General features: G+C 42.8%; 3 protein-coding genes across 4 annotated transcripts; 1 reads left to right on the top strand and 2 right to left on the bottom strand.

The window, feature by feature from the left end:
- Nucleotides 1-5,881: 5,881 nt before the first annotated feature.
- On the bottom strand, nucleotides 5,882-7,251 carry LOC109784696 (cationic peroxidase SPC4). Its single transcript, XM_020343297.4, has one exon. The coding sequence runs from the start codon at nucleotides 7,213-7,215 to the stop codon at nucleotides 6,136-6,138; it is 1,080 nt and encodes a 359-aa protein (XP_020198886.1). The 5' UTR covers nucleotides 7,216-7,251; the 3' UTR covers nucleotides 5,882-6,135.
- Nucleotides 7,252-14,136: 6,885 nt separating this feature from the next.
- LOC109784702 (uncharacterized) lies at nucleotides 14,137-15,150 on the top strand. Its single transcript, XM_020343304.4, has 2 exons — nucleotides 14,137-14,372; nucleotides 14,486-15,150. Exons 1-2 carry the CDS (start codon nucleotides 14,241-14,243, stop codon nucleotides 14,636-14,638), a joined length of 285 nt encoding a protein of 94 aa, XP_020198893.1. The 5' UTR covers nucleotides 14,137-14,240; the 3' UTR covers nucleotides 14,639-15,150.
- Nucleotides 15,151-19,407: 4,257 nt separating this feature from the next.
- Nucleotides 19,408-22,893, bottom strand: LOC109784694 (protein FAR1-RELATED SEQUENCE 5). Of its 2 annotated transcripts, XM_045233962.1 has the most exons (4): nucleotides 22,743-22,799; nucleotides 22,569-22,661; nucleotides 20,246-22,489; nucleotides 19,408-20,150 (listed from the first exon to the last, which is right to left on the bottom strand). In XM_045233962.1, exons 1-3 carry the CDS (start codon nucleotides 22,779-22,781, stop codon nucleotides 22,133-22,135), a joined length of 489 nt encoding a protein of 162 aa, XP_045089897.1. In that variant the 5' UTR covers nucleotides 22,782-22,799; the 3' UTR covers nucleotides 19,408-20,150; nucleotides 20,246-22,132. The 2 variants fall into 2 exon arrangements, with proteins under 2 accessions (XP_045089897.1, XP_020198885.3); XM_020343296.3 differs by having other exon boundaries at nucleotides 22,569-22,893.
- Nucleotides 22,894-24,823: the final 1,930 nt, after the last annotated feature.

The raw sequence follows: 24,823 nt of genomic DNA, 5'->3' as shown, positions 1-24,823 counted from the left end.
TACGGGAAGGCATGCGGACGATCTGGCCGCTCCCAAGTAACGAAAATCTTATTGATTCGGGACAGGAATGGTTGCTTAATGTGCTTGCAAACAGTAATGAACGAGTGCGAGAGATGGTCCTTATTTTAATATGGAGAATTTGGAATTTGAGGACGGACGTGCTACATGGTAAATACCACGTCCCGGTACATATTTCTGTTGATTTTCTTAACAGCTACTTGCACCCTATATGGCATGCAAAGAAGTATAGCGTAGAGGAGATGATAAGATGCAAGATGGTGGAGTATGAGTTCGCACATGAACAGAGGAATAAAACACTTTCACGGTCTAATCCATGGCATGCTTTGGCTGCTGGGCAAGTCGCCTTGTCGGTGGATGGCTCGTTTTCCTCTGATGGAACCGCGGGTTCAGGGATGATCCTAAGAAATTCAGATGGTGGACTGATCTTTGCAGCCTATCGTTACCTTTTCTTCTGTAACGATGAGCTTCAAGCGGAACTAGATGCGTTGAGAGAAGGTCTTGCGATCACCATGGAACGATCAAACCTACCGGTGGTAATACAGTTTTATTCCTCTATGGTTCTTTCTTCATTAGCCTCAGATATTTTGGACTGGTCAGCATAAGGTCATTTAATCTCAGAGATTAAGTTTCTTTTAGTCGGTAGAGAGTTTTTTCCTTTGAAATTTTCTAGAAGCCAAACCAAGGTAGCAGATTGCCTCACAAACTATGGGAGGTTACAGTGTAGCACGGCTGTTGGCTGCAGAATTGCCCACCTTGTATCGCTAAGCTTTTGCCAACTGATTGTGAAAGTGCTAGTTATCGACTAGAGGGGGGGTGAATAGGCGATTTTTATGAAAGTCTTCAAAACATGAGAGTTTCGAAGACAAACAATAGAATGAACCTATTGATATGCAGCGGAAGGTAGACTACACTAGACAAGCCATAGTCAAGTATTCAATGAAGTGAAAGCACGAAGACTAATAGCAGCTAGGTAGTAGGGATCAGGATGGAAGATGGTATGAAGCCAAACAACAATAATAGTCACACAGTGAAGTCAAACAGGTAATGCAAACAGGCAATGACTTCACGAAGATAAACTGTAAGTAAAGAGAGGGAGACGATAGAACCAGTCGCTTGGTGAAGACAAGGATTTGTTGGACAAGTTCCAGTTGCTGTGACAACTGTACATCTGGTTAGGGAGGCTGAGATTTAACTCAGAAGACCGTGTCTTCACCTTATCCCCCTTGAGCTAAGCACACCCAGTCCTCGCCCAATCACTCTGGTAAGTCTTCAAGGTAGACTTCCAAACCTTCACAGACTTCGTTCACCGGCGATCCACAATGACTCTTGGATGCTCAGAATGCGACGCCTAACCGGCTGGAGGATTCACAGTCGTCAAGTGTAACAAGTCTTCAGGTCACGCGGACAGAAAGACTTTAGTGATGCCTAACACTCTTTGGCTCTGGGTGTTTGGGTTTTGTCCTCGCAAGGATTTCTCTCTCTCGAAAGCTTCGGAGGTGGGTTGCTCTCAAACGACAAAAGCCGTGCACGAACTCTAAGCAGCCACCAATTTATGGTGTAGGGGGTGGGCTATTTATAGCCACTAGGCAACCCGACCTGATTTGTCCGAAATGACCCTAGGTCACTAAGGAACTGACACATGTTCCAACGGTCGGATTTCAAACACACGTGGCAACTTGACTTGGGCTACAAGTAAAGCTGACTCATCCAGCTCTGGATAAGATTTGCTCTCATTGTCTTCGCTCGAAGACATATGATTTGGTTGAGCATCACTTCAGTCACTCTGACTTTGTTCATTGGGACCCCACTTAATAGTACGGTGGTTCCTACGACTCAACAAAGAAGAAAAGGAAACAACGAAACAACTATGTCTTCGCGCTCCATAGTCTTCACGCGATGTCTTCTCTTGTCATAGTCTTCAATGTGAATATCTTCACATACCACCATTGTCTTCAATGTCTTCATGCATTTTTAGGGGTCATCTCTGGTAGGTAAACCGAATCAATGAGGGAATACTACCTGTGTTATCCTGCAATTCTCACAAACACATTAGTCCCTCAACCAGGTTTGTCGTCAATACTCCAAAACCAACTAGGGGTGGCACTAGATGCACTTACAGATTGTAACTCTGTTTCTATGGAATAAAACTCTCTTTCACCCCGCAAAAAAAACTCTTATGTCATTGATTTTACACGGAGATTCGTGCGGATATTTTTTTTCTTTTTCTTCTTTATGTTTGATAGAATCACTTAGATGTGCAATCACTAGGTCAATCTAGCTGTGCTCTAGACAGACCTTTTTTCAAAACAAATCGTGAAATTTTCAAAATTTTAACTATTTTTAAAATTCATGCATAATTTAAAGTTTTTCCCCAAATTTATGAAGTATTTTATATTTATTGAGTTCTTCGAAATTAAAAAAATATTCAAAATTTTAAAATTTTACAATATTTTTTGAAATTCACCAACTTTTTTGAGTTAACAAAAAAACTTAGTTGTTTTATCCAGAGAAAAAGATCCACAAACAAAGCAAAGAACAACAAGCAGAAAAAAAAACAAGCATAAGCGTGTGAAACAAGCAAGCACAGAGCGTAAAAGCTTACTGGGCCTCGACCCATGTGCTCCCTGTGCGATATGCAGCACATCGGAGCTGAAGGCACTGATTAGGAGCTCTCGTGTTCTCTTCATTGCTAGAAAATGGCCATAATCTTTGTGTGGGACCGGACTGCCAATGAATAAAACCACAAGAATTAAGTTATGAAATTATAGTTAGTTAGTTAATTTGTCTGTGCATTGTAAGGGGATATGTATTTTTGTGGTTCAATGTTGATTTGAAAGATCATCACACATGACACTGGTTACACATAATTTCATATTTTACTGGTGTGTGGATCGGCGGTGAATGGAACCATATCCGATTGAAGTTGCAAATTTCTTGTTTACATTGACTATGCTTTTTTCAGCTAAGTTTGACTCCTGACTGAAAAAGGCGAACCGTATGCTCCACATAGGTTGCACATGATTTGCAACAACATAGCAACCAATGAAAATAAATAATATCAAAGGTTTGGCATAGAACTAACTGAACTTAGTGGAATTTGTAATCTTGCATCTGTCTAGTCTTTCATCGTTGCTCGTTGGTGAAATAATATATGCCATAATGAACAAGGTTTCACCTTCATGCAAGGGTTGGCACTTTCCCATGCAAAAATTTGGGGCTGCTCCTCCACTTCAAAAAGTTGCAAAATGTGGATCTCCACCCTCTTATTGATAAAGGAGGCTCTAGGCTTAAAGTTTGGAGAGGTAAGTTGTTCAATATGGACGGAAGAATTGCTCTTGCCAAATATGTGCTCTCAACCATCGAGGTTCTTCATATGACTATCTTTCCCCTCAGTAAGTGTGTGAGAAAAAAATTCAATAAATTGCGGTGTGCCTTCATTTTGGACTGGTGAGGATGGTGACCACTATCTCATTATTTGGTCGGTCGTTTATCACCCGCATGAGCTGGAGGGCTCTGGGTGCTTGGTTCAGAGCACTTTGGGAGGGCGCTCCATCTAAGTTGGTCATGGTTTGCAGTGGACCACTTCGGAGAGACCATGGAAGATGGAACGGCTTGGATCTACCATGTGATAAGGTCGACAGGGAGCTCTTTTGTATATCTACCAAGGTCGTGGTTGACAGTGGGGTTCGGGTAAGTTTTGGCATGATCATTGTCTTGATGGCACTACTCTAAAAGATATAGCACCATCCTTGTTCTGGCTTGCGAGGCAAAAGTGTATCTATGTCATCCGTGCTCTTCAAGACAATCGTTGGGTGTGATCCTTTCGGAACTTCACTACCACTGCCCAAATTCATGAGTTCATCATCACTTGGGATGCCCTGGAAACGGTGCACCTGGACCCCCTCACACCGGACTCCATCTCTTGGACGACATGGTTGATGCCTAGCGAGCGGATTTATACCTAGAGAAACCTCGGGCCATCAGGCTGTGGTATAGATGGGCCAGACCAGCGTCGGGCCGAGTGGCAACGGAATGGAACAAATCGATGACTATTTCTTAAACAAGCAAGCCCATATAGCGGGAATGCAGCAATGTGGTTTTTTTGACTTCTTTCCGATGCCTCTGCTCTAAAATAAAACTTCTTCGGTTTTGAGAACGTTCCAGGAGCTACCTTCGCTCCCCCCCCCTTTTTTGGTTTATCTAGTTTTCTATTTGATTTTTTATTTCTCTTTATTTTTAAAAATTCAATATGATTTCGTGGACTATAAAATAAATTTTGAACTATTTTTCAAATTCATGAAAATTTCAAACTTTCACACTTTTCCTAATTCATGAAGTTTTCAAATTTGCAAACATTATTAAAATACATGAACTTTTCTCCAATTTTTTATTTTCCAAATTCATAAACCTTTTCCTGAAATGTTCTTTTGGTAGGCATTAGTTCAAGGATATATATGTTGTTATGAATTATCAAAATAACCCAGAGATTAGATGCATTTTCACCCCGGATTTCTCCTTCAAGGAATGGTGGAAACTGAACACTGTCAGGCTTGATTCGCAAAATAGAAAGAAAAAAAATGGGCGAGGTCGTCATGTATGTTCTTTGGAATGTGTGGAAGGAGAGAGATCGTCCCATCTTTAGACATGTCATGCTCTAGGCTGTTGATGTTTCTTTCCTCGTTCGAGAAGACATTTGCCAAGATGATATGGCAATGAGAGTAGCCTTGTATTGGGCTTTGGTGTTAGTATGCTCATGTAACTTTTGTACTCTTTGCTTTTTCCTATCTTAACGAAATCAGCAGAATGACTGTCTTGCATCGTAAAAAAAATGAACAAGGTTGAACTTGACGGTGTGATGCTCTAGCTTTGACACTGCTAGTTGACCCATTGTAGAAGGAGGGGAAAGCAAAGAACGAACAAGCATTGCTGAGAGAATGGTGTAGCATCTTTTTTTTACACCGATTATTTTTTACTATGTCATTTTCGTGGCGGGTTCTCCCAAATTAATTGATCCCATGCTAATATGATTCGGCCAACTTTTATTGTATTTTGAGTGGAATCGGTTTTTTTTATTGTAGCCTTGTAGGGGGCTGTGATTGTGTCCAAATTTTTCTTGAAAAGTTACCCACCTGCCACAAATCGTTTAGCATCACCTGGTTATCCATACAAACAAATCTAGATCATCTTCAAGCTCCGCAACTCGGTCTTCAGTAGGCGCCATATTAGTGTGTATGTGTAATGGTGATGGTTCACGCATGCGCGTCTATGTTCTAATATATGTTTCTCAACAAGGAAAAGAGAGCTAGATCATCGCAAAAAAGAAAGGTAAATGACTTTATTCAAACACAAAACCAGTGGCAATTAATTCCCTAAAAATGTAGCTATCAATTATCAATTCGGCACATGACAACTGATAAAAAATCATCAAGTGTTTAAAGATCAAATCATCAACCAAATATTCCTTGAAAAGATCATCGATCAAATGTTTATGGGTATTTTTAAAATTCACATGCATGGTGAGTAATTAGCTAGTAAACTTTAAAATCAAATCATCAACTAAATGTTCATCTGAGGGTTCGTGTATATACATATGCAGATATTTCGACAAAACTAGTATTACTCATATTAGATGTTCCCAAAATAAAGTTAGCAATTCTTTGGCAAACTTTACTCATTTAGAGGGTAGAACAATGACGTTGGAGTCTGGTCCTCCTGAAGCCATTGAGCAAAACATTATTGACTGTAATCTCACTGTGATTTGAGTAATACAAGCATCTTACCCGAAAAACAATAATGCTAGGCCTACAAAGATTATAAAATATCCAAACTAATTCTCTCTGCCCCTGAATTTAACTGGGGTGGCCCCCTTCATCCCCTTATTACCAATCATAAACCTCCACTCCACATCAGCTTGCCTGTAAAAATGTAAGTAACCTTTTGGAAATGTAACATTACTCCACAAAAAAGGGATATTTAGAGAAAACAGATCCTTTTTATTCAACTGGTACGGTCTTGCTGAACCAACTAAACGCGCATGCACTCTGACCTCCAAAGTCCAAACCTTGCCAAAACATAAAACAAGCTTGAGATCCATGGACTAAACCCTACTACTACCTACAACACCAAGCTCTCCACGGCGGTCTCGACGACGGACCACGGCAGCTCGTCGCCGGCACTGCGGGCGGCGTTGGGCACGGAGCAGTCCGTGCGGATCTGACCCTGGTTGCCAGTGAGCACGTTGATCTGCCCCATTTTCACCATGGACTTGACGAACTGGTCGAAGAAGGCGGCCTGGTCGACGGCGAACCTGGTGACCATGGGCTTGGTCTTGGCGTCGGTGTGCAGGTCCTGGTCGGAGGTGAAGAGACCCTGCCGGTTGAGCAGGTCGACGTAGAACTTGTTGTCGAACACGTCAGGCGTGCGGATGTCGTTGGCGGTGAAGTTGTCCACCTTGAGCCGCGGGCAGGTGAGCTTGAGGTGGCCGGCGAAAAACTTGTCCATGGTGGGGTCGTCCTTGGGGAACAGCCTCTCCTCGAAGGAGCCGCAGTGCGCGATCCCGAGCGTGTGCGCGCCGGAGAGCGCTACCAGGTCGTCGGCGTTGAGGCCGATCTTGGCGAGGAAGCTGAGGAGCACGGGGACCTTGGAGGTCGGCGGCGGGAGCGCGCCCAGGATGGTGTCCAGGGACGCGGGGGCGAGCCCGTCACGGCGGCCGAGCGGGACAGCGTACCTTGGCCCACCGGCTAAGTGGACGGAGTCGCGGGCGGCGAGCGCGGCGATGTCGGCGCAGGAGACGACGGGCCCGCCGCATGCCCTCTGGAGGAGCGCGCGGATGGCGTTGATGGCCTTGAACGCCGACGGACGGAGCGTGACGTTGGGGGGAGACACCTTCTCGCTGTCGACGCCGTTGGTCTTGTCGAGGAGCACGGAGCCGTCGCAGCCCTGCACGAAGCAGTCGTGGAAGTGGATGCGGAGGAGCGCGGCGGCGAGGCCGACGTCCTTGCGGATGGCGTCCTTGAGGAAGGCGAAGACGATGGCCTCCGCCTGCGGGCACCTGGCGCGGTAGAACTCGAACGACAGGCCCTTGGCCAGCGGCGGCGAGCCACCAGCACCCACCGCTGCTGCAGACACAGAGCTCAGCACCATAGCTGCTGCGAGGACAAGCAGGAGATGAGCTGCCGAGGGAGAGGAAGCCATGGTGATCTAGCTGGGTCTCTAAGTAGGACCGATGTGGCTGTGGGTGTACTGAGCTTGGAGGTGTGCGTGTGGTTTTATAGGCACGCGCGCATGCATGGAATCTTGTCTGCTGGTCGACATGGAGCTGGATCGTACTGGTGACTTCATGTGCATGCACCTACACCGGTGGAACCGAGGCTGGAAACTACCGCGCGCGGTGCTCGATCGATCTGCTCGACTCAAATATTTTGAAAGGAGGGAAATGATTGGTCGAGAAGACGAGGATTTGGATCAGGAGAAATTTCGAAGCAGCTCTAATCTAAGCTAGGCCAGGTACGTACGTAGCGCAGCATATTCATTTCTCAACTTGTTGGGGGCATCGACGAAGGCGGCTAACGACCGAGTTACATCAGTGGCTAGTTGTTAACTAACCTTGTACTATCACTAGTTGTTTACAACTTGGGCATGCTAGCTTTCGGCTTCTTTAAGCATCAGCAGACACCGTTGATTACTGATCATCACATGAATTTGAAGAAAACTTCTCTTTTTTTTTGCGAGAAAATTTGAAGAAAACTTCGTCACACAACTCTCCTACACTACACTCACACTGCTAGAGCTTAGCTAGATACTATACGTACCAGTCTTCTCTATATTTTACTCTCCTGTATTTGCGCTGATCATGCATGCACCTTTCTTTCTTGAGCCCCTCTCCATTACAAAAATATCCACCATGCACCGTCATGATTCGTCGTAGCAATGGGGCCTGGGCGGCTTTGCTATACTAATTTGCTACACATGCTTAAAAGCAGGCCGGCGGCTAGTTTATATTCTTCTTAATTAACTAGTACTTGTGCTCGCCACAGGTTCAGGTTCAGGTTCATGCACTCAACGAATAATGAACAAGACAGTATTCTCCATGATTCATTTTTGTTTTTTTAGCCCTGCTTACCCTTGCATGAGGGGACACATCAGCCCAAGTTGAGACCAACCAACTATCTATCCATGGCAAATTAGGGAGCTCCTAGTTGCCGCTTTAAAGCAGGCAATAGCGCAAAAGCTAAATCTCTCATGTTGCGGCTCCTACACCCCCCTCACCTTACAACACCTAGATGTGGGCTGGCCAATAATGAAGGTGTTGAAAATATGCTTTAGAGGCAATAATTTTGAAGTATTATTTATTCCAAGTTTGTAATTATAGTTTATATTGTATGCTATAACTGCTATGGTTCGCGAATATGCGATTCGGAGGAAAATTCATAAGCATGCATAGAGTTATAGACCGTAAAACAAGATTCATGGTCTTGCCTCTAGGACTAGCACAATTGTTGATTGATGATTCTATTTTCCTGATCATGCTCATGATGTTTATGCGGCAACATGTGAGAGCACATTGTTGCTAAAACACTCGTGTTGAATTGACCATAAGTTGCTTTTAATACTTAGAGGTTATATCGTCTGAAGTCTAATGTCCATAACATGAGAGTTAAAGTATTTATGATCCCTTATACCATGAGAGTATCAAGTCACTCCATGCCAGACGATGCACTTTGGGGTTGTTCCAACGTCATCCATAACAGGGTGATCATAACGGAAGCTTATGGGTTCATCAGAAACGTAGGATGAGGGACTAGATAGCTCGAGACTAGACTTTGCTAGTCCAACGATGGAGAGATATTCTTACGTCATCTCGGTGTGATGGCATCTATCATCGTCTAGCCAGACAAAGTGTGAATTGATCACGGGGATGCCGGAACACGAGAACGAGAAAAAGGAACAAAACCGATAATGAGAAAGACCGGTCTAGTGAGCATGTGTTTATCTCACGGGGATACCGATATATCTCACATCAGGTCTTGTAACGTATCGCAAAGAAAAAGGAATAACATATGATAACCAAAGGTTTGCTCGAATATCAATCGTGTGAGTATAGGGGTCAATATGGATGTCCACGGTTTCGCTATTGATCATTGAACAAAAAGGTGTTTTTGTTCATGTCTATATTTCATCGAACCTGTAGGGTCAGACACTTAAGGGATTATGATTTGTTGAGTTCTATAGGAGTTAGGAATATGAGAAATATTACCGAAAAGAGTTTCGGAAATAAAAAATAGTTCGGAGAGAAAAGAGTTTCGGGGTTACCGAAAGTGTTTTGGAAAATACCGTTTAATACTGAATAGGTGGAAAATGTTCAAAAGGACCTAATATAAATACAGGAGCTTTCCCAAAATTACCGGGAGCCCCGGGGCTTTATTTAGGCCCCTGTAATATGCTAAAGGCCTATAAGGCAGCGGGGGATCTAATGGGCCTAAGACGCCCAAAAGGGGTGGCGCCCCCTTAGCTTGTTGGACAAGCTAGAGGGGGAGGGGATGAATTGGAGTTAGAGGGGGACTCCCCTTCCTTTGACCCACGCGCCATGGGGAGGAGCCCTCCCCAAGTCGCCACCCTCTCCTGTACACTTATATATAGTTGATGGGGTGTGCCCCTTGAGGCACATAAGTCCCATGATTCTGGGCACTCCCTCTCTCTCGAACTGGACTTGTATTAAGTTTCTATAGTCCTCATAATAGAGATGCTCCGTGTGGTTCTCTTCTCCTCCTCCAGTTCTCCGACGATGCAAAGCTCTAGATAGCAAAGTGTTGCGGGATCGTGAAGCCTGTACTCATGCAATCCCTAGAGAGATCGTGCTTTCGATCTCTTTTTTTGAGGGATCGTTTGTGGGCGGTTCGAAAATTCAAGAATGATCTACACCGACTCTTGTTCAGTTGGAACTCGAAGTTGGTAACAATCCGATCTAACCTTGTATTCATCTTCATAGTGATCCTGGGATATTCATAGTAGCGATTCTTTTTTGTTTTTCTACTACCTTTCCCAACAGGAGGTAACAAAGCTAGCACCGCGAGGGGCGGTCCTTATTTTTTGGTTTTGTGCAGGGTGGTTTCGACGGGTTTTGGTTTTTTGGCTATTGTTTTTATCGGTTTCCAGTCTTTTTTATTCGGGGTTTCCCATGTTTTTTTTTCATTTTTCTCTTTTCTTTTCTCTTAACTTGTTTTATTCTTAATCTTTTGTTTGTTTTTCTAATTTTAGTTTTTATGGGTTTCAAGGAAAATATAAATATTTTTATTATATGAAGTACATTTCTTATCACATGATAATCATTTTTGATACATGATGAACATCTTCAGATTACACAATGATTGTTTCCTGAATATATGATGTATATTTTTTAGAACATGGTGTATATTTTTTAATTACACGATGAATATTTCTTTGAAATACTTGATGAATAATTTTTTAACTGCATGATGATTTTTTAATACACAATGAACATTTGTTAATACAAGTTGGACAATTTTGGATTGCACGATGATTATTTGCTGAAAGACATGACGAAAATTTTCTAGGGAATGCTTAACATTTTTTTATTACACTATGATCTTTAAAAAAATATACGATGAAGAGTTGGTAATACATGATCAAGATTTTTTTTTGGAAATACATGATGAGTATTTTTTTATACAATATAAAAAACTTATGTGCAAGGTGAACATTTTCTTTAATAAATATTAAAATATGCTTTCTAAATAACAATATATTAAAAAAACAGAATATACATATCTAAGAGAAGTGAGAAAAGAAATCCCTTTCAAAATGTACCTAACCTGCACCAAGTTATCGATCACACCACAAGTTAGTTGTTTTCCATACTCGGGCAATTGGTTGGGGGATGCTAACGATCCGTAACTTGGCTTCTTTATGAGTTATAGGCGGTGCCAGCATCTAGCTTGCTAAGAGCAAGTACAATAGTGGGTTATAAGCCTGCATACATGACACTTCTGCCTATGTGGAGGAGAGACATAAAAAAAGGGAAGGAGTTGATTCTTATGCAAGAGCCCACCTTTACGTGTGCTTCTAGATAAAAACATTTAATGAGAGAAAAGAGATAGAGAGAAGTGAAAAAAGTTTGTAACCTTTTAGCTATCCTTATAGTCAGCCTTATTGTCTGAGTAACTAATAATGCTAAATTTTGATGACATGGCACATTTATATAGCCAGCACCTAGCTATACTATTAACCATGTTCTAAAGGCGAGGCACATACGCACCCGACAATATGGTAACTCCGCCTCCAGCAGAACAAACAATGGTCCAGCTACTAACATTAACATGTATATTTCCCTTTACTATAAAAACCCAAAATATATTTTTAATTTAATAAATTGAGAATATTATCAAAAATGAGTTTGAGAATATTGTAATTATCTATAAAGAAATGAAAAAGGTCCATATGCATGAATATAAATATTCGTATATTTGGAACAAAATGTCCATCACATATTCAAAAGATGTCCTTGCATATATGAAAAACAAATCATGTATTTTAAAAACAGAGTATATACATATATTATGGGGCGGAGGGAGTATTTTATATAATTCAAAACATATTTAAGGTATTTTCCATAAAATAGTATGTTAGGGAATAAACTTGAAAAAATAAGCCCTAAAAAGAAAAAAAATAACAAAACATGAAAAATAAAAAATACAAAAATATAAAAGTAAAAAAAGCAAAGCAAAGCAAAGCAGAATGGCTAAAAAACTATTGACCCTTGTTGGGCCAGACTATTGACGGGAATCTGTGGGCAGTAAAGCTTCGGTCGGGGGTACAACAAAGGAGTCCCCTTGCCTGCAAAAAAAAAGGAGCTCCTATTTGAGCCTGGGTACAAAATGTTAGGCAAATGAACAAAGTGCAGTGATTGGGTTGGCCCATATTGGCTTTTGTATTGTAGCCAGTCGTGGCGATTTTCCTTACGTACGTTCAGTTTTCTAGCCAGTTTTCTCCAGTAAAGAACAACTACAGTACAAAATGTTCTAATTATCTAGAACAAGTATTCTAATAAACCACAGCAGAAATATTAAAATTTAAAAAATGCACAAAAATGAAAAAATTCTCATGAAAACTAAAAATATTCACCAACTGCAATAAAGTGTTTCTAAAATTAAATCTGTTAGTGATTTTTTAAATGTCCATATTTTCAGCGTTCTTGATATTAGAAAAATCTTATTGTATTCTGAAAGAAAATGGAATTTTAGGAACTGTCCTTCAAAATATTCTCAAATTTTGAAAATTACATTTAATAATATTATAAAATACTCCAGTGAAAAGAATAAATGGGAAATCAATAAACAAGAAAGAATCGATGAAAAGTAAACATAAAAAGAAATCTTCGGCCTAACAGAAAGGAAGCCAACATCACAAGTCGGTGCATTTACCCGTCCCTTTTTATTGCGACTAGGGCTCAAATAGAATTTGTCGTATAACAAATACATAGAGCCTTGTCAAAGCCCATGCCCCAAGTTGATGATATCATTTTCTCTTTGAAGAGAAGAAAGAAAGGCGATCTCGCCTGCCGTCACGGAGCGCTTATTCGGCCGTCGCCCTCCGGTGGTTCCCCTCCGCCGACGACCTCGGTCGTGTTGTCGGAGGTGGTGGGGGGGGGGGGGGGGGGGGGGAGGGCGGGTCGTCGGTTCCACGCGTGTGGATAATTTTAGACCAAAGTAGCTTAGGTTTAGGTTGTTCATCATCTTGACTTCGCGACAGCGATGGCGACGCTCAATAAAGTTTCTTCAGATCGAACTCCGATGAGGCGATCGGTCCTATGGTTGAGGATTGATTTGGAATCCAGCCTGTTCAAGCAAGGATGGTGCGGTGACGGTGACATCCTCGTGGTGGACCTATGTCCTCGAGCTCCGTTGTTGTGACGGTGTTTGCTACAGTGCCGACGCGGATCTTAGGAGATAGTTTAGTAGCGGATGCAGATTATGGCCTGCATCGACAACACTAGGCTCCTTGGCTGCATCCATATCCTTCAACAGGTTCTGACCTCGGGTGATTGGTGCGGTCGCAGTTGGGCTCCTCTTCAGGACCCGCTCTCACTGCAGGACTTGCTGCCATTGATCTTAAAGGCCTTAAACACGTCCGAGTAGTTCATTTTCGTATCTAGCCAGCTTGACGGCTGACCGTCACAGTTTTTGTTGTGCTGCATCACGACACGGGCTTTCGATGAACAATTTCTTTTAATTTCTAGTACACAAGGACATTTTTTTTATAAGATGAACAATTTTGGATTACATGATGAATGTTTTCTGAAATACATGACGAACATTTTTAATATAAAAATTAAAAAAAACATTTTTAATATATGATAAATATTATTGGATTACACACTTGATTTTCTAAATAAATTTTCAATTGCATGATGAACAATTTTTAATTCGCAACGAAACATTTGTAATCATTGTAGTTCCTCCTTAGCCGAGCTACTTCGTTCAAAAAAAAAATTTACATTCAAAGGAAAGGATGCTGCTTTTTTTTTTGCATGGAAAAAGGTATGCTGCTACTTTGTCTGTTTGCTGCATGGATGAAAACATTGTACAACCCCGGTTTACGTTACACAGCAGGGAGTAGTAATTTTCAGGTACACGCTATGTATGCATGTTGACCGGGTAAGAAAATCAAAGACGCCTTAGCCGTGTTGTTGCACGTACCGACCGACGCGGTTAAGCTAGCGAACACGACCAAGATGTTGAATGTTATTACAAGCTAGCTTTTTTGCGGGAAACTTAGTAGTACAAGCTAGCTAGTTGTATATGTCACTTTCAATCACAAGACAATTAACGTACAAGAGAGCTAATGTGCGGCACGTACGTGTACATACTAGTATGTGAGAAAGCATAGCCAAAAACCAGTAGTACTAGTCAACTAAAAAAGGAACTAAAAAACACCTAAAACTAGTGGTGCCTACTCGTGAAGTATTGGAAAAACGCGTATCTAGGTGTTGTGTTGCCTACTCGTGAAGGAAGCTCGGGCGTTTGCCTCCGTGCACAGGGCTATAGCACTATATAAGGTCATGCCCGGCCCTAAGGCTAAGCACTTCACAACCCACAAAATAACACAGATCAGATCATACACACCGCCGGCCCGTGGATCACTTCACTCCATCGCTGTTCCATCCACTGTTGTTCTCTTTGAAAGCTGCCAGTTCGTTGGTAATGGGGCGCCACAGCAGCAACGCCAGCAAAGCCGAGGCCGGCGGCGAGCAGCACCGCAAGGAGGAGAAGCATCACAAGCACATGGAGCAGCTCGCCCAGCTCGGCGCCGTCGCAGCCGGAGCGTACGCGCTGGTATAATATTCGCATTATTATTCCCTATCCCCTTGCTATCACAATCTTTTAGTCTTAATACGTACTGTATCTACTTAGATACTTAACGTCTGGAACTTGTGTTGATACTGCAGCACGAGAAGCACAAGGCGAAGAAGGACTCGGAGAATGCCCGGTCGCACAGGATCAAGGAGGAGATCGCAGCCACGGTCGCCGTTGGTAGCGCCGGTTTCGCCTTCCATGAGCACCACAAGAAGAAAGACGCCAAGAATCAGGGCCACCATTGATCTTGGACACATATATATGGCATGTATAGGCGGCAGCAGTCTAGCTACTTATACGGTTACGAGGTTTCCATTGTTGTTTTTTTCCAGGGTGTGTTGTTCTTCACTATATGTACGTCTGTTCTATAGTATATGCACTGTTTATTAGCTACCTAAAAGTTGCTGCCCTTGTTCGTGGTACACTATATGTACATCTGTCCTTGTCCTAAAGGTTTATCATGCATGTATCTATCAATGTAGTATGAATCGAGCATGCCTTTTTTTAAGTAGTATATTTTTTTATGGAAAGCCAAGTCTTTGTTGCTCAAACGTTACATAGTTTGGAATACAAAAGATATCATGGGGTTGCACCAGTCAAACATGGCGGCCCCGAGCTAATGTTAAAGAGTACATGGCTAATGAATGAGCTTTAAAGTTAGAAGGTCGTCCCTCGTAACCAAATGTGCAATTGAAATTCTGTGATCTCAACTTGATTTCTTTGATAATTTGCCCAAAGCTTCCCTGGGACCTCTTCTGAATGTACGTTGCAACTTGGTTGGAATCTGTAGCTACTACCACTAGTAGAAAAAGGCCCATTTGTCCCGGTTCCAGGAACCGGGACTAAAGCCCCCCCCCCCCCCCCCTCCCTTTAGTCCCGGTTCTGTTACGAACCGGGACTAAAGGCCCTTCAAGTGGCCGCTGTCTGGAGCTCCACCTTTAGTCCTGGTTGGTAACACCAACCGGGACTAAAGGAAATTTTACGAATTTTTTTTAATTCTTTTTTAAAATTTTCCCGATTTTCAAATTTCTGAATTATTTTACGATGAGACTTTCTCACCCGTAGCGATGCTTAAGTCTGTCCGAATCATGTTAGCAATTGTTGCATTTTACGATTATGAAATTTGGCAAATGGATGTCAAAACTGCATTCCTTAATGGATATCTTAAAGAAGAGTTGTATATGATGCAACCAGAAGGTTTTGTCGATCCAAAAGGTGCTAACAAAGTGTGCAAGCTCCAATGATCCATTTATGGACTGGTGCAAGCCTCTCAGAGTTGGAATATACGCTTTGATAGTGTGATCAAAGCATATGGTTTTATACAGACTTTTGGAGAAGTCTGTATTTACAAGAAAGTGAGTGGGAGCTCTGTAGCATTTCTAATATTATATGTGGATGACATATTGTTGATTGGAAATGATACAGTATTTCTGGATAGTATAAAAGGATACTTGAATAAGAATTTTTCAATGAAAGACCTCGGTGAAGCTGCTTATATATTGAGTATCAAGATCTATAGAGATAGATCAAGACGCTTAATTGGACGTTCACAAAGCACATACCTTGATAACGTTTTGAATAAGTTCAAAACGGACCAGTCAAAGAAAGGGTTCTTGCCTGTGTTACAAGGTGTGAAGTTGAGTCAGAATCAATGCCCGACCACTGTAGATGATAGAGAGAAAATGAAAGTCATTCCCTATGCCTCAGCCATAGGTTCTATCATGTATGCAATGGTGTGTACCAGACCTGATTTGTGCCTTGCTATAAGTATAGCAGGGAGGTACCAAAGTAATGCAGGAGAGGATCACTGGACAGTGGTCAAGAACATCCTTAAAAATACCTGAAAAGGACTAAGGATATGTTTCTCGTTTATGGAGTTGATAAAGAGCTCGTCGTAAATGGTTACGTCGATGCAAGTTTTGACACTGATCCGGATGACTCTAAGTCACAAACCGGATACATATCTATTATCTCTTATCTATTATCTATTATCTATTATTTAATTAAAACAAGAGACAAACAAGCTATTACGTTTGTCCATACAGATTAAATTATCTAGACCGCTAATATTATATATTAAGGGCTGAGATTTAAAGATGTAAATGTTACACGTAAATATGGTTACGTACAAACAATTAGACGTGTCACGTAGAAATAGCTATATTTTCCAACCGAAGCATGACGTGATGGGCAGGAGATCTAGACGGAGCAGTTCACATTGATGAAAAGGAATAAAAAATTAATTTGGAAGGAGTAAGCCGTGGAAAAAAAAGACACGCTGCAGCGTACGTGCATAGGCAAAGTCAAAGCCTATCTATTATATATTATTATAAAACAACAAACGTTAAACGGCTCAGATTTATCTAGCACCTAGCAATAAAAAAGAACGGCTCAGATTTAGACATAACCTTTCGGACTTAATTAAGATTAAAGCATAGAGGAAACCGACAGAGACCACGTAGAGAAGCCCATGACCGAACGCTGAAAGGAAAAGTCTGTACGTATAATCGCTACCAGCCATAATCGATCACGTCGGCCTACCGGAGTATGCAATGCAAAGTCCTGCCTCCTCCTATATAGGACACCTAACACATAATACATCTTTCTATTAGGTACTCATCAGGAACCCCACGGCAGATGCAGCAGTTATCATGAGGATATATAAGAAACTCTTTATTTCGCCATTGGTGTTTCTTCGCAAGAGAAACCCTAGACATAGATGTCCATGGTTCATCGTTCTGGCACCATAACGGCCATCCTATGGATTTGAGATGGCAGCGTAATCGGACCTCGGCCCAACATAAAGCCTAAGATGAGCTTGAGGCGACGACCGCGATATCATGCCGACGAAGCTTGCTCGAGGAGACGACGGCGATCTAACACCACTTGAAGCTAACAAACACAGAACGTGCCTTGAGCCTACCTCAAGGTCCGGACGCAGTAGAGTATTTGGTGCCCGGCATGCAAGATGCCAGCCAGCACACAGCTGTGATACTCGAGCGTCCGATGGATCCAAAGGCATGATACCAACGCATCCGCAATAACACATCGAAGACGCAGCCATCACATCCAGCGGACTGAAGGGACGACGAGTCGGTGATCGGATGCCCGGCTCCCCATTATAAGAAGGAAAGGAAACAGAACGGAACAGTGCTGTCTAGATATCCGACGTACTCAGGATCGGCTTCCAGCTTCCTAAAATTAACAGCACCAACGCCTGCCTCATGGGTGCTTCATGTCGCTGCACCAATCGACAAGATGACAACCTACAACGCGCCGGCGGTCGGCCACTACGAGTTAGAGTTTAGGCCTCAGGAAGCGATACTACAAGTGGTCTACATGTGGGCCTTCTTCTGGACGTGTAGTTGCTCAAGCCACGCCGTCATTGGCACAACCTGCCTGACTCCACTACTTCCTCAGGCCAGGAAAATCACGATCTGTATGACATGCATGTTGAGGTACCTAATTAAGAAGATATATAGGTGCTGCATGATTTATTCAAGAGATTCACTACCACCAACGATCTTCTCTATTTCTTTTAGAAACAACAGCATACTATGGTTTTGTTTACTTCGATCTGTATTTCAATTTACTCTCACCGCATGATACAGTAGGATATGTGTATTCCCTATCCTGGGAAGCAGAATTTACGTTCTGGTCTGATGGCTGAACTCTAGATAGTAGTGTGCTGTTTCGAGAGATAGATTGATAAGCATTCAAGAGGTCAAGAAGGTGGCCTCTGGATTAGTAGTGTCTTCAGCAACCAGGGAGATTCTTTTTGAGCGTTTTCCCTTTTTTCTAATTGGTTAGCTTTCATCTATTTGCTTTTGATTTCACTAATGTCCTGAAACAATAAGAAAATATTTGAGCTGACTATTTTCAATTTATTCTACAGTATGGAGCTTGAGCTTGCTAAGGGCTGCAATGTAATCAAAGATCATCAGCACATGGATGCATCCATAGCGGCTAAGCTCAACACACATGTGAGCCCATCGAAAGACACAGCCAACCAAACATCCACAAGCAAGTCGAACTATCAAGAGCTCAAACGCACGCAACAACACCATGATAACCAGCAAATCAGAAGCACGAAAACAACACATCCACTACAAGACCGATGGATCAACGACACTACAGTGATGCTTACAGTGCACATCCACGCTGCTTAACCCCGATTGCCGATGGCACTCTTCTTACACCCTTTACCGATTCGATTAATAAGAGACCCACAGGCCATAAAATAAAAATAAAAACAGTCGGTGCATGCTAGCGTGTAGTACTAATGAAAAGCTAGCACATTAATTAACTAATGTACAGCTAAAATTCGAAATATGGGTCCAGACGGCTTTATGAGCCTACTTAAAAAACGAAAAACAACAAATTTTTTTGCGGAATAAAAAAACATGTTTATCTATCTATAAGCTAAAAGGGAAAAATGTATCTATAGAATGCACGTACTATTTACTATCATAGATCCACATTATTTTTATTTTGTAGTTTAGAAATAAATATATTTAAAAATGATGAAATTACTCAGGTGTGTAGAGCACATCTACAGGTACACATGATACATATTTTAAAATATTCTGAAATATACAAATATGACTCTCTTTACTTCTGAAAATTACTCCCACTATATGATTATGTAAATGGTCTCTAACTCTATACTATTTCTCACTTTCCACTGTCTCAATTTTTTCTAACCTATATATATGCCTTTTTCTTACTTTGGAAAATTGTTGGCCAGCTTTATGGGTATATAGCTGGCCTTCAACCTCCTATATTTTTTCTCTCTTTCTGTCGAAAAGATTTCAGCTGTTCGCGAAGGCAAAAATCTGTAATTCAGATTAATATATCAATTTAATTAGTACATGTATTTTCAAAAGATGAAAAGTGTGTACCAAGTGAGGCCATATCCGATGGCCACGTTCAAATTTTATACACCAACCAACAGAAGGAAATCAAATGCTTGACGAAGGGTAATTTGTAAAATCTTTTCTTCGGTCATGTCAAGAGGCGAGTGGATGAATAGATTACTAGGATCATATGTGACCATTAATATGTGACCTAGCACTTCTGCAGGTATGATATATTTCTTAAGTTGAAAATTTGTATTATGTAATAATAGTGTAACACGTGATAAGTGATTTTTTTTGTTTTGCAGTATCTATATTGGGAGAAGGTGCAGCCAATGACCGGTCCGCAGTATGATCCGTTAGCGCTGTTGAGCCCCTTGATGAGGAACTGGACGACCTCGCCCGATGGAGCGCGTGACGACCTGCTTATATACCCGACGCCACAGAGGCAGTCGAACTCCTCTGAATAACCCGCTATGCTACCGCCGTCCGACGCTGCCCTGTGGGACAGTGCCGTCGGTCCATTCTGTGTAATGTCAGACTGGCCGGCGCACTTGTCGGGCCTTTAAAAAAAAGAAGCTAAAAACGACGGTGTTATAAGCGACAGTGACAGTGCAGAAAAACAAACAATGACAGCACTACAGTGCATAATGAACACATCAAAATAAACAGAGTGAAAATACTTCTTGCATAACATAGTCTGTCATCAACAAATACATATATGGGTATCTTAGCAAATAGTCTGACATAAACAATGTCTGACATCAACAAAGTAAAATAAGTGTCATATACCATAATCTAACAATTAAAAAAGATCTCATAGACACTAGCAATCCATCAGAAAACTGTCTTCAATCAAAGGACGAGCAATCTTCCATACTCCAGAAATCAAGCAAAGTTCCTACATATCAAAACAGTAAGATATGTGTTAATTCACAATAAACAAATAAATTTGGTTTGAACAATAAGATTTACATGAACATACGAAAATCGTACTCAGGATTTTGAGGGCACGTGGACTTATAATGACCAGTAAGACCGCACTGGCCACATTGACGTTTGCTTTTCTCATCAAAAGCTTTAGGTCGCCCATTTTTAGTCACATCAGGACCACCTTACCGCGGCCTTTAACATTCTGTTTTGGTGCGCCTTTGGTGTTAACTTTTGCGGGATCACGAACCAGAACATGATCTTGATTAGGCTCAAATGCATCATCGTTCACAAACTTTTTCTCCGCACCAGGCTCATCCTCCTTAGTGTAATCATTATCTATTATGTCCCTCAGAGCCGCCTTGAACTTATCGAATAAAAATGGTCTATGGCATGCTTTATGAGTTCTTCGGCAGATAAGATAGTCAACTCGCTGTACCTAGCTCTGTCCCCTACACCTGCCCACCCCCACGCAAACAGATCGCTAGTGCGCTTCACGAGAAGTCCACCCCTTGCAACTTGGCTCAACCTCCGCAGTACTAAACACTTAGGTATCTCACGTAAAGCGTAGCTGAATCAGAACGTGAAGAATATGTTTGCAAGGAAGTCCTTTGTGATCCATACTTCTGCAACTGCACTTCACGGTTTCTTCAGAGTTACCTGGGGTGTAGTCCACAGTGAAGCTGATATCCCTATTTTCCTTCCATGTCAGTATGAATCTGTGAGTGTCTGCTCCTCTCAGTCTCTCAAGGACCTCAAGCTCCCGTGCCTTCTTCATATCTTCCTGTAAGATATAAAAGTTTGCCAAAGTGAACAAACGGGCAGCTGATTTCTCAATATCTTTACACTCGTCCAATACTGGTACTGGGACTGCCTGTGAGTTTGTGTAATCGTCATGCGCCTCGTTCTCACGGAGAGGAACTATGCAGTTCTCATAGTGCACAATCATATCAACAATAGTCATACCGGAGTCTAGATGCAAGTGAAGACATGAATTCAGACTCTCACTTCGCTGGTTACTTCGCATACCTAGGAAGAACCCACCAGACAGATATGATGCGGCCCAAAGCCTTTTCTTCTTGTACATCCTATGTAACCATGTCTTTGTTTTCTCCGACTGCCATTTGGCGGTAAACGCTGCCCATCTCTCCTCAAATACTTTTCTTGAAGTGGCATAATAAAGTAGAGACCTGAACTCCTTTAGAGACTTATGATGAAGGTGTTTCTGCATGTTCTTCTCAATATGCCACGAGCAAAGACGATGCCAAACCTCCGAAAGTACCTTTCTGATGGCCTTAATCATAGCTGCATCTCCATCAGTAATTACTGACCTGGGCCGATTCTGACAGTGAGCCCTCAAAAACGTCTGAAGCAGCCAGACATATGTATCTTCTGTCTCGTCAGACACAAGAGCACAACCGAATACCGTGGTGCAACGGTGGTTGTTCAGACCGACAAAAGGTATAAATGGCATGCCATACCTATTCATCCTGTATATGCTGTTGAAGACCGTCACATCACCGTAGTCAACATAGTCTCGACGTGATTGAGAATCACACCAGAATAGGTTTTTCAGCCTTCCTTCATCATCGACGGTGTGCTCAAAGAAGAAATCTGGATCCCTCTCTCTTCTGGTCATCATGATCCCAATGGCAATGTCTGCATCACCTTGTGAAAGCAACTTCATTTTTTCTCTATAACACATGTTATAAAGCTTCTTCCTCCCAAAACCAGCCTTTGCATATGGCCCGTACCTACTGACAAGAGTATCATAAATCATATGTTTCCTGATTCCAGCACCTCCCATAGTTAAGATCTCAGCTTTCTGATATTCTTTTATCTGATTATGAGACCGAAGAAACGTGACTTCATCCGGTCTAGCTAGAACGTGACTGTGATCATCACTGAAACTGCTGACATACCAAACGTCACGCTCTTTATCAAGTTTCAAAGTTATATGCGCATCGCAGAAGCAACGAGTCTCCCCTCTGAGCCTGCGGGTCCTGCCTTCCATTGTTTACAAAGTTTTGCCTGTCGTTTCCCAGCTCTCGCACACAGATACTTTCTCAAGCGCATAGTTCCCTCAGGACCGTTCGAATATTTCAGCGAGTCCTTTCTTAAGCTGAAACCACGCTCGTAAGCATACTGGTTATAGAAAATGTAAGCCTCTCCTAGTGACCTGAACGTCTTCCTCATCACCTTCCAATGCCTGTCCAATGATTCTTGCTGATATTCATCAAATCCGGTGTCAAAATTAAACATATCATCACCAACATGCTCATCCTTCCCGCTTGGACCATCTACATCTCCCTGTAAATTAATGCATGAAACCATGTATGTTAGTCATTTATTATTTTAATATGTAATGTATGTAAGTTTCAAAACTTACTTTGCTGGAGCTGTCATCATGAGATGCATCAACGTGCGATTTGTCACTTTCATCGTCCACAATATTCCTCACAAAGTCCCCGTTCTCGTTCATCTGCGCACATTTCAAAAAAATACATGTAAGCGCTCATATGGTTATTACGTCATTTCTTCTCCTATTTTTATAAAAACATACCCGGAGTGCACTTTCAACAAATGAATCATCTATATCCATATCATCATCATCATCGCCATGTCGCTGCATGATGCAAAAAACATGTAATTGTCCGTGCGGTTTATCATATTTATTGTTTTTATCAACATTGATCACACTTACATTGCCACTATAAGATTCTGCCAAACTCATGTAGTTCTCCTCAGCAGGTTCACCCATATTCAGTGACGAGGTTTCGTTGTCCTCGCCGTAATCATCGCCATCATAATCGCCCTCCTCCTCTAACGATACATGTTTAAAAAAATTCTAAGATCAATAGAACACCGTGTAACATCATCCTAAAATAATTTGTTCATCAAGCACAACGACGTGTCAAACCAACCTCTTGCACGACGGCGAGGATTTCAGCTGGATCCATTTGTCCGATGACGAACGCGCTGACGGCGTGACGTTGCTGGCCGGCCGAGGCAGGTGTCGACGGCGTGAGGACGATGGCCGGTTGTAGCAGGCCGATCCCGCGGAGGAAGGCGACGACGAAGATCACGGGTGGGCGGCCATCTGGGCGACGGGAAAGGAACGCGGCGGCAGCGGCAGCGGCGCCGGGGCACGCGCGGCGGCCTGTTTGGGCGGCGACCCGGGCGACGGCGACTTCGTGGAGACGGGGGCCGACGTGGAGACGGCGTGGATGCGTTTAGGGTTTAGGGTTACGACGGCCGGCGTCGGCGGCTCCCGTGACGTTTTTTTTCAATAACTATCGACGCAACGTGGAGACGTGCGGGCGTACGGCGGCGACGTACGGCGACGGGTGCGGGTACGCGGGCGGGAGTACGGGGCGCGACGTACAGCGACGGGCGGGCGTACGACATCGCGCGCGGGCGTACGGCGTCGGGGTGGGTATTCCTATACCTAATGTGAAATGACCATACTACCCATTATACGTTTAGGGGGGGGGGGGGGATGGGGTTTGTACCGAAGTAAAAGTGGTGAGAAGTTATAGAACTCGGTAAAGTTGTTTACATTCATTCTATGCATGAAGTTCTTTACATTTTGTGAACAACCTCTGGCTGGCAATTTGGAATTGAGAAGCAGATTAGAGGCTTTTTTAACCCACAGGGCAAAACGCGTGTTCCATACTACAGGCGAACAAAGCCAGCAAATACTGACAGAAGGAGAAAAACTAACAGCTGAACACCACCAGGATACTATAGGAATTAAGATTGTGATGTCTCTATTTCGTAGATTTTATTGTATATACATGCAGATAACTTCCTGTGCTTCCTTATAGTTTTGGTTCAGACACAACTTTCCATGTTGTCAATAAAAAAATCAATTTACTGCATATATAGGAAAAAGAAAAGATCTGCAGGAAGAGTTTGGCAAGAGAATGTTGATTTTTCTTTGGTTAACCCAATCAAACAGTTGCAGTATTTAATTTATCATCATATACATATGTTGGATCCATAACAAAGAGGAGAGACGAGAGGTGAGTTGTACCTGAGGTGTGCAGGCGACCAAAAGGGCACGCACGATCGGATCGACGGAAAAACACAAGGCTCACACGATGCCTCTACTGCTCCTGCAGCGTGCGCCCATCTCAACATCGATCTTCTTCACGCCATAGAAGACGAGGAGGAGAGAGGCAGACGCTTGGCCATCGAGCTAGCCGCAGCACCCTTTACCGACCTGGCTTGATATTGTCATCCTGCACATCCTCGTCGTCGGCGCCATCTCCTCCCTGACCCCAACATCCCTCCATGTCAGCCACCTACACGGATCCGGATTGAGAAGAGAATGGGGTAGGAGACGAGGAGACAGAGAGAGAGAGAGGAAGGGGGTGAGGGAAGGGGAGAGGAGGAGGCGGCGTGCTTGGGTTGAGAGGAGGCGTGGAGTTTGCTTCCTTCTCCAGTGGCCGGCGCCGAAGGAGCTCTGACGAGGCGACGGGGAGAGGCAGTGGCGGCGACGGGGAAAACGAGAGAGAGAGATTTTTGGGAGAGGAAAGGGGAGGTCGCGTGCGTCTGGAAAAAAGGGGGTGGGGCACTTGGGGCGATTTCCTCTTTCTCTCTTCCTTCTCGACGAAGAAAACGACGTGGTGGGTCAGCGAA

This window comes from Aegilops tauschii, chromosome 3 (genome assembly GCF_002575655.3).
Source record: "Aegilops tauschii subsp. strangulata cultivar AL8/78 chromosome 3, Aet v6.0, whole genome shotgun sequence".
NCBI classification, from domain to species: Eukaryota; Viridiplantae; Streptophyta; class Magnoliopsida; order Poales; family Poaceae; genus Aegilops; species Aegilops tauschii.
Note: the sequence above shows the minus strand (reverse complement) of the source record. Positions and strands in the feature narration are given on the sequence as shown.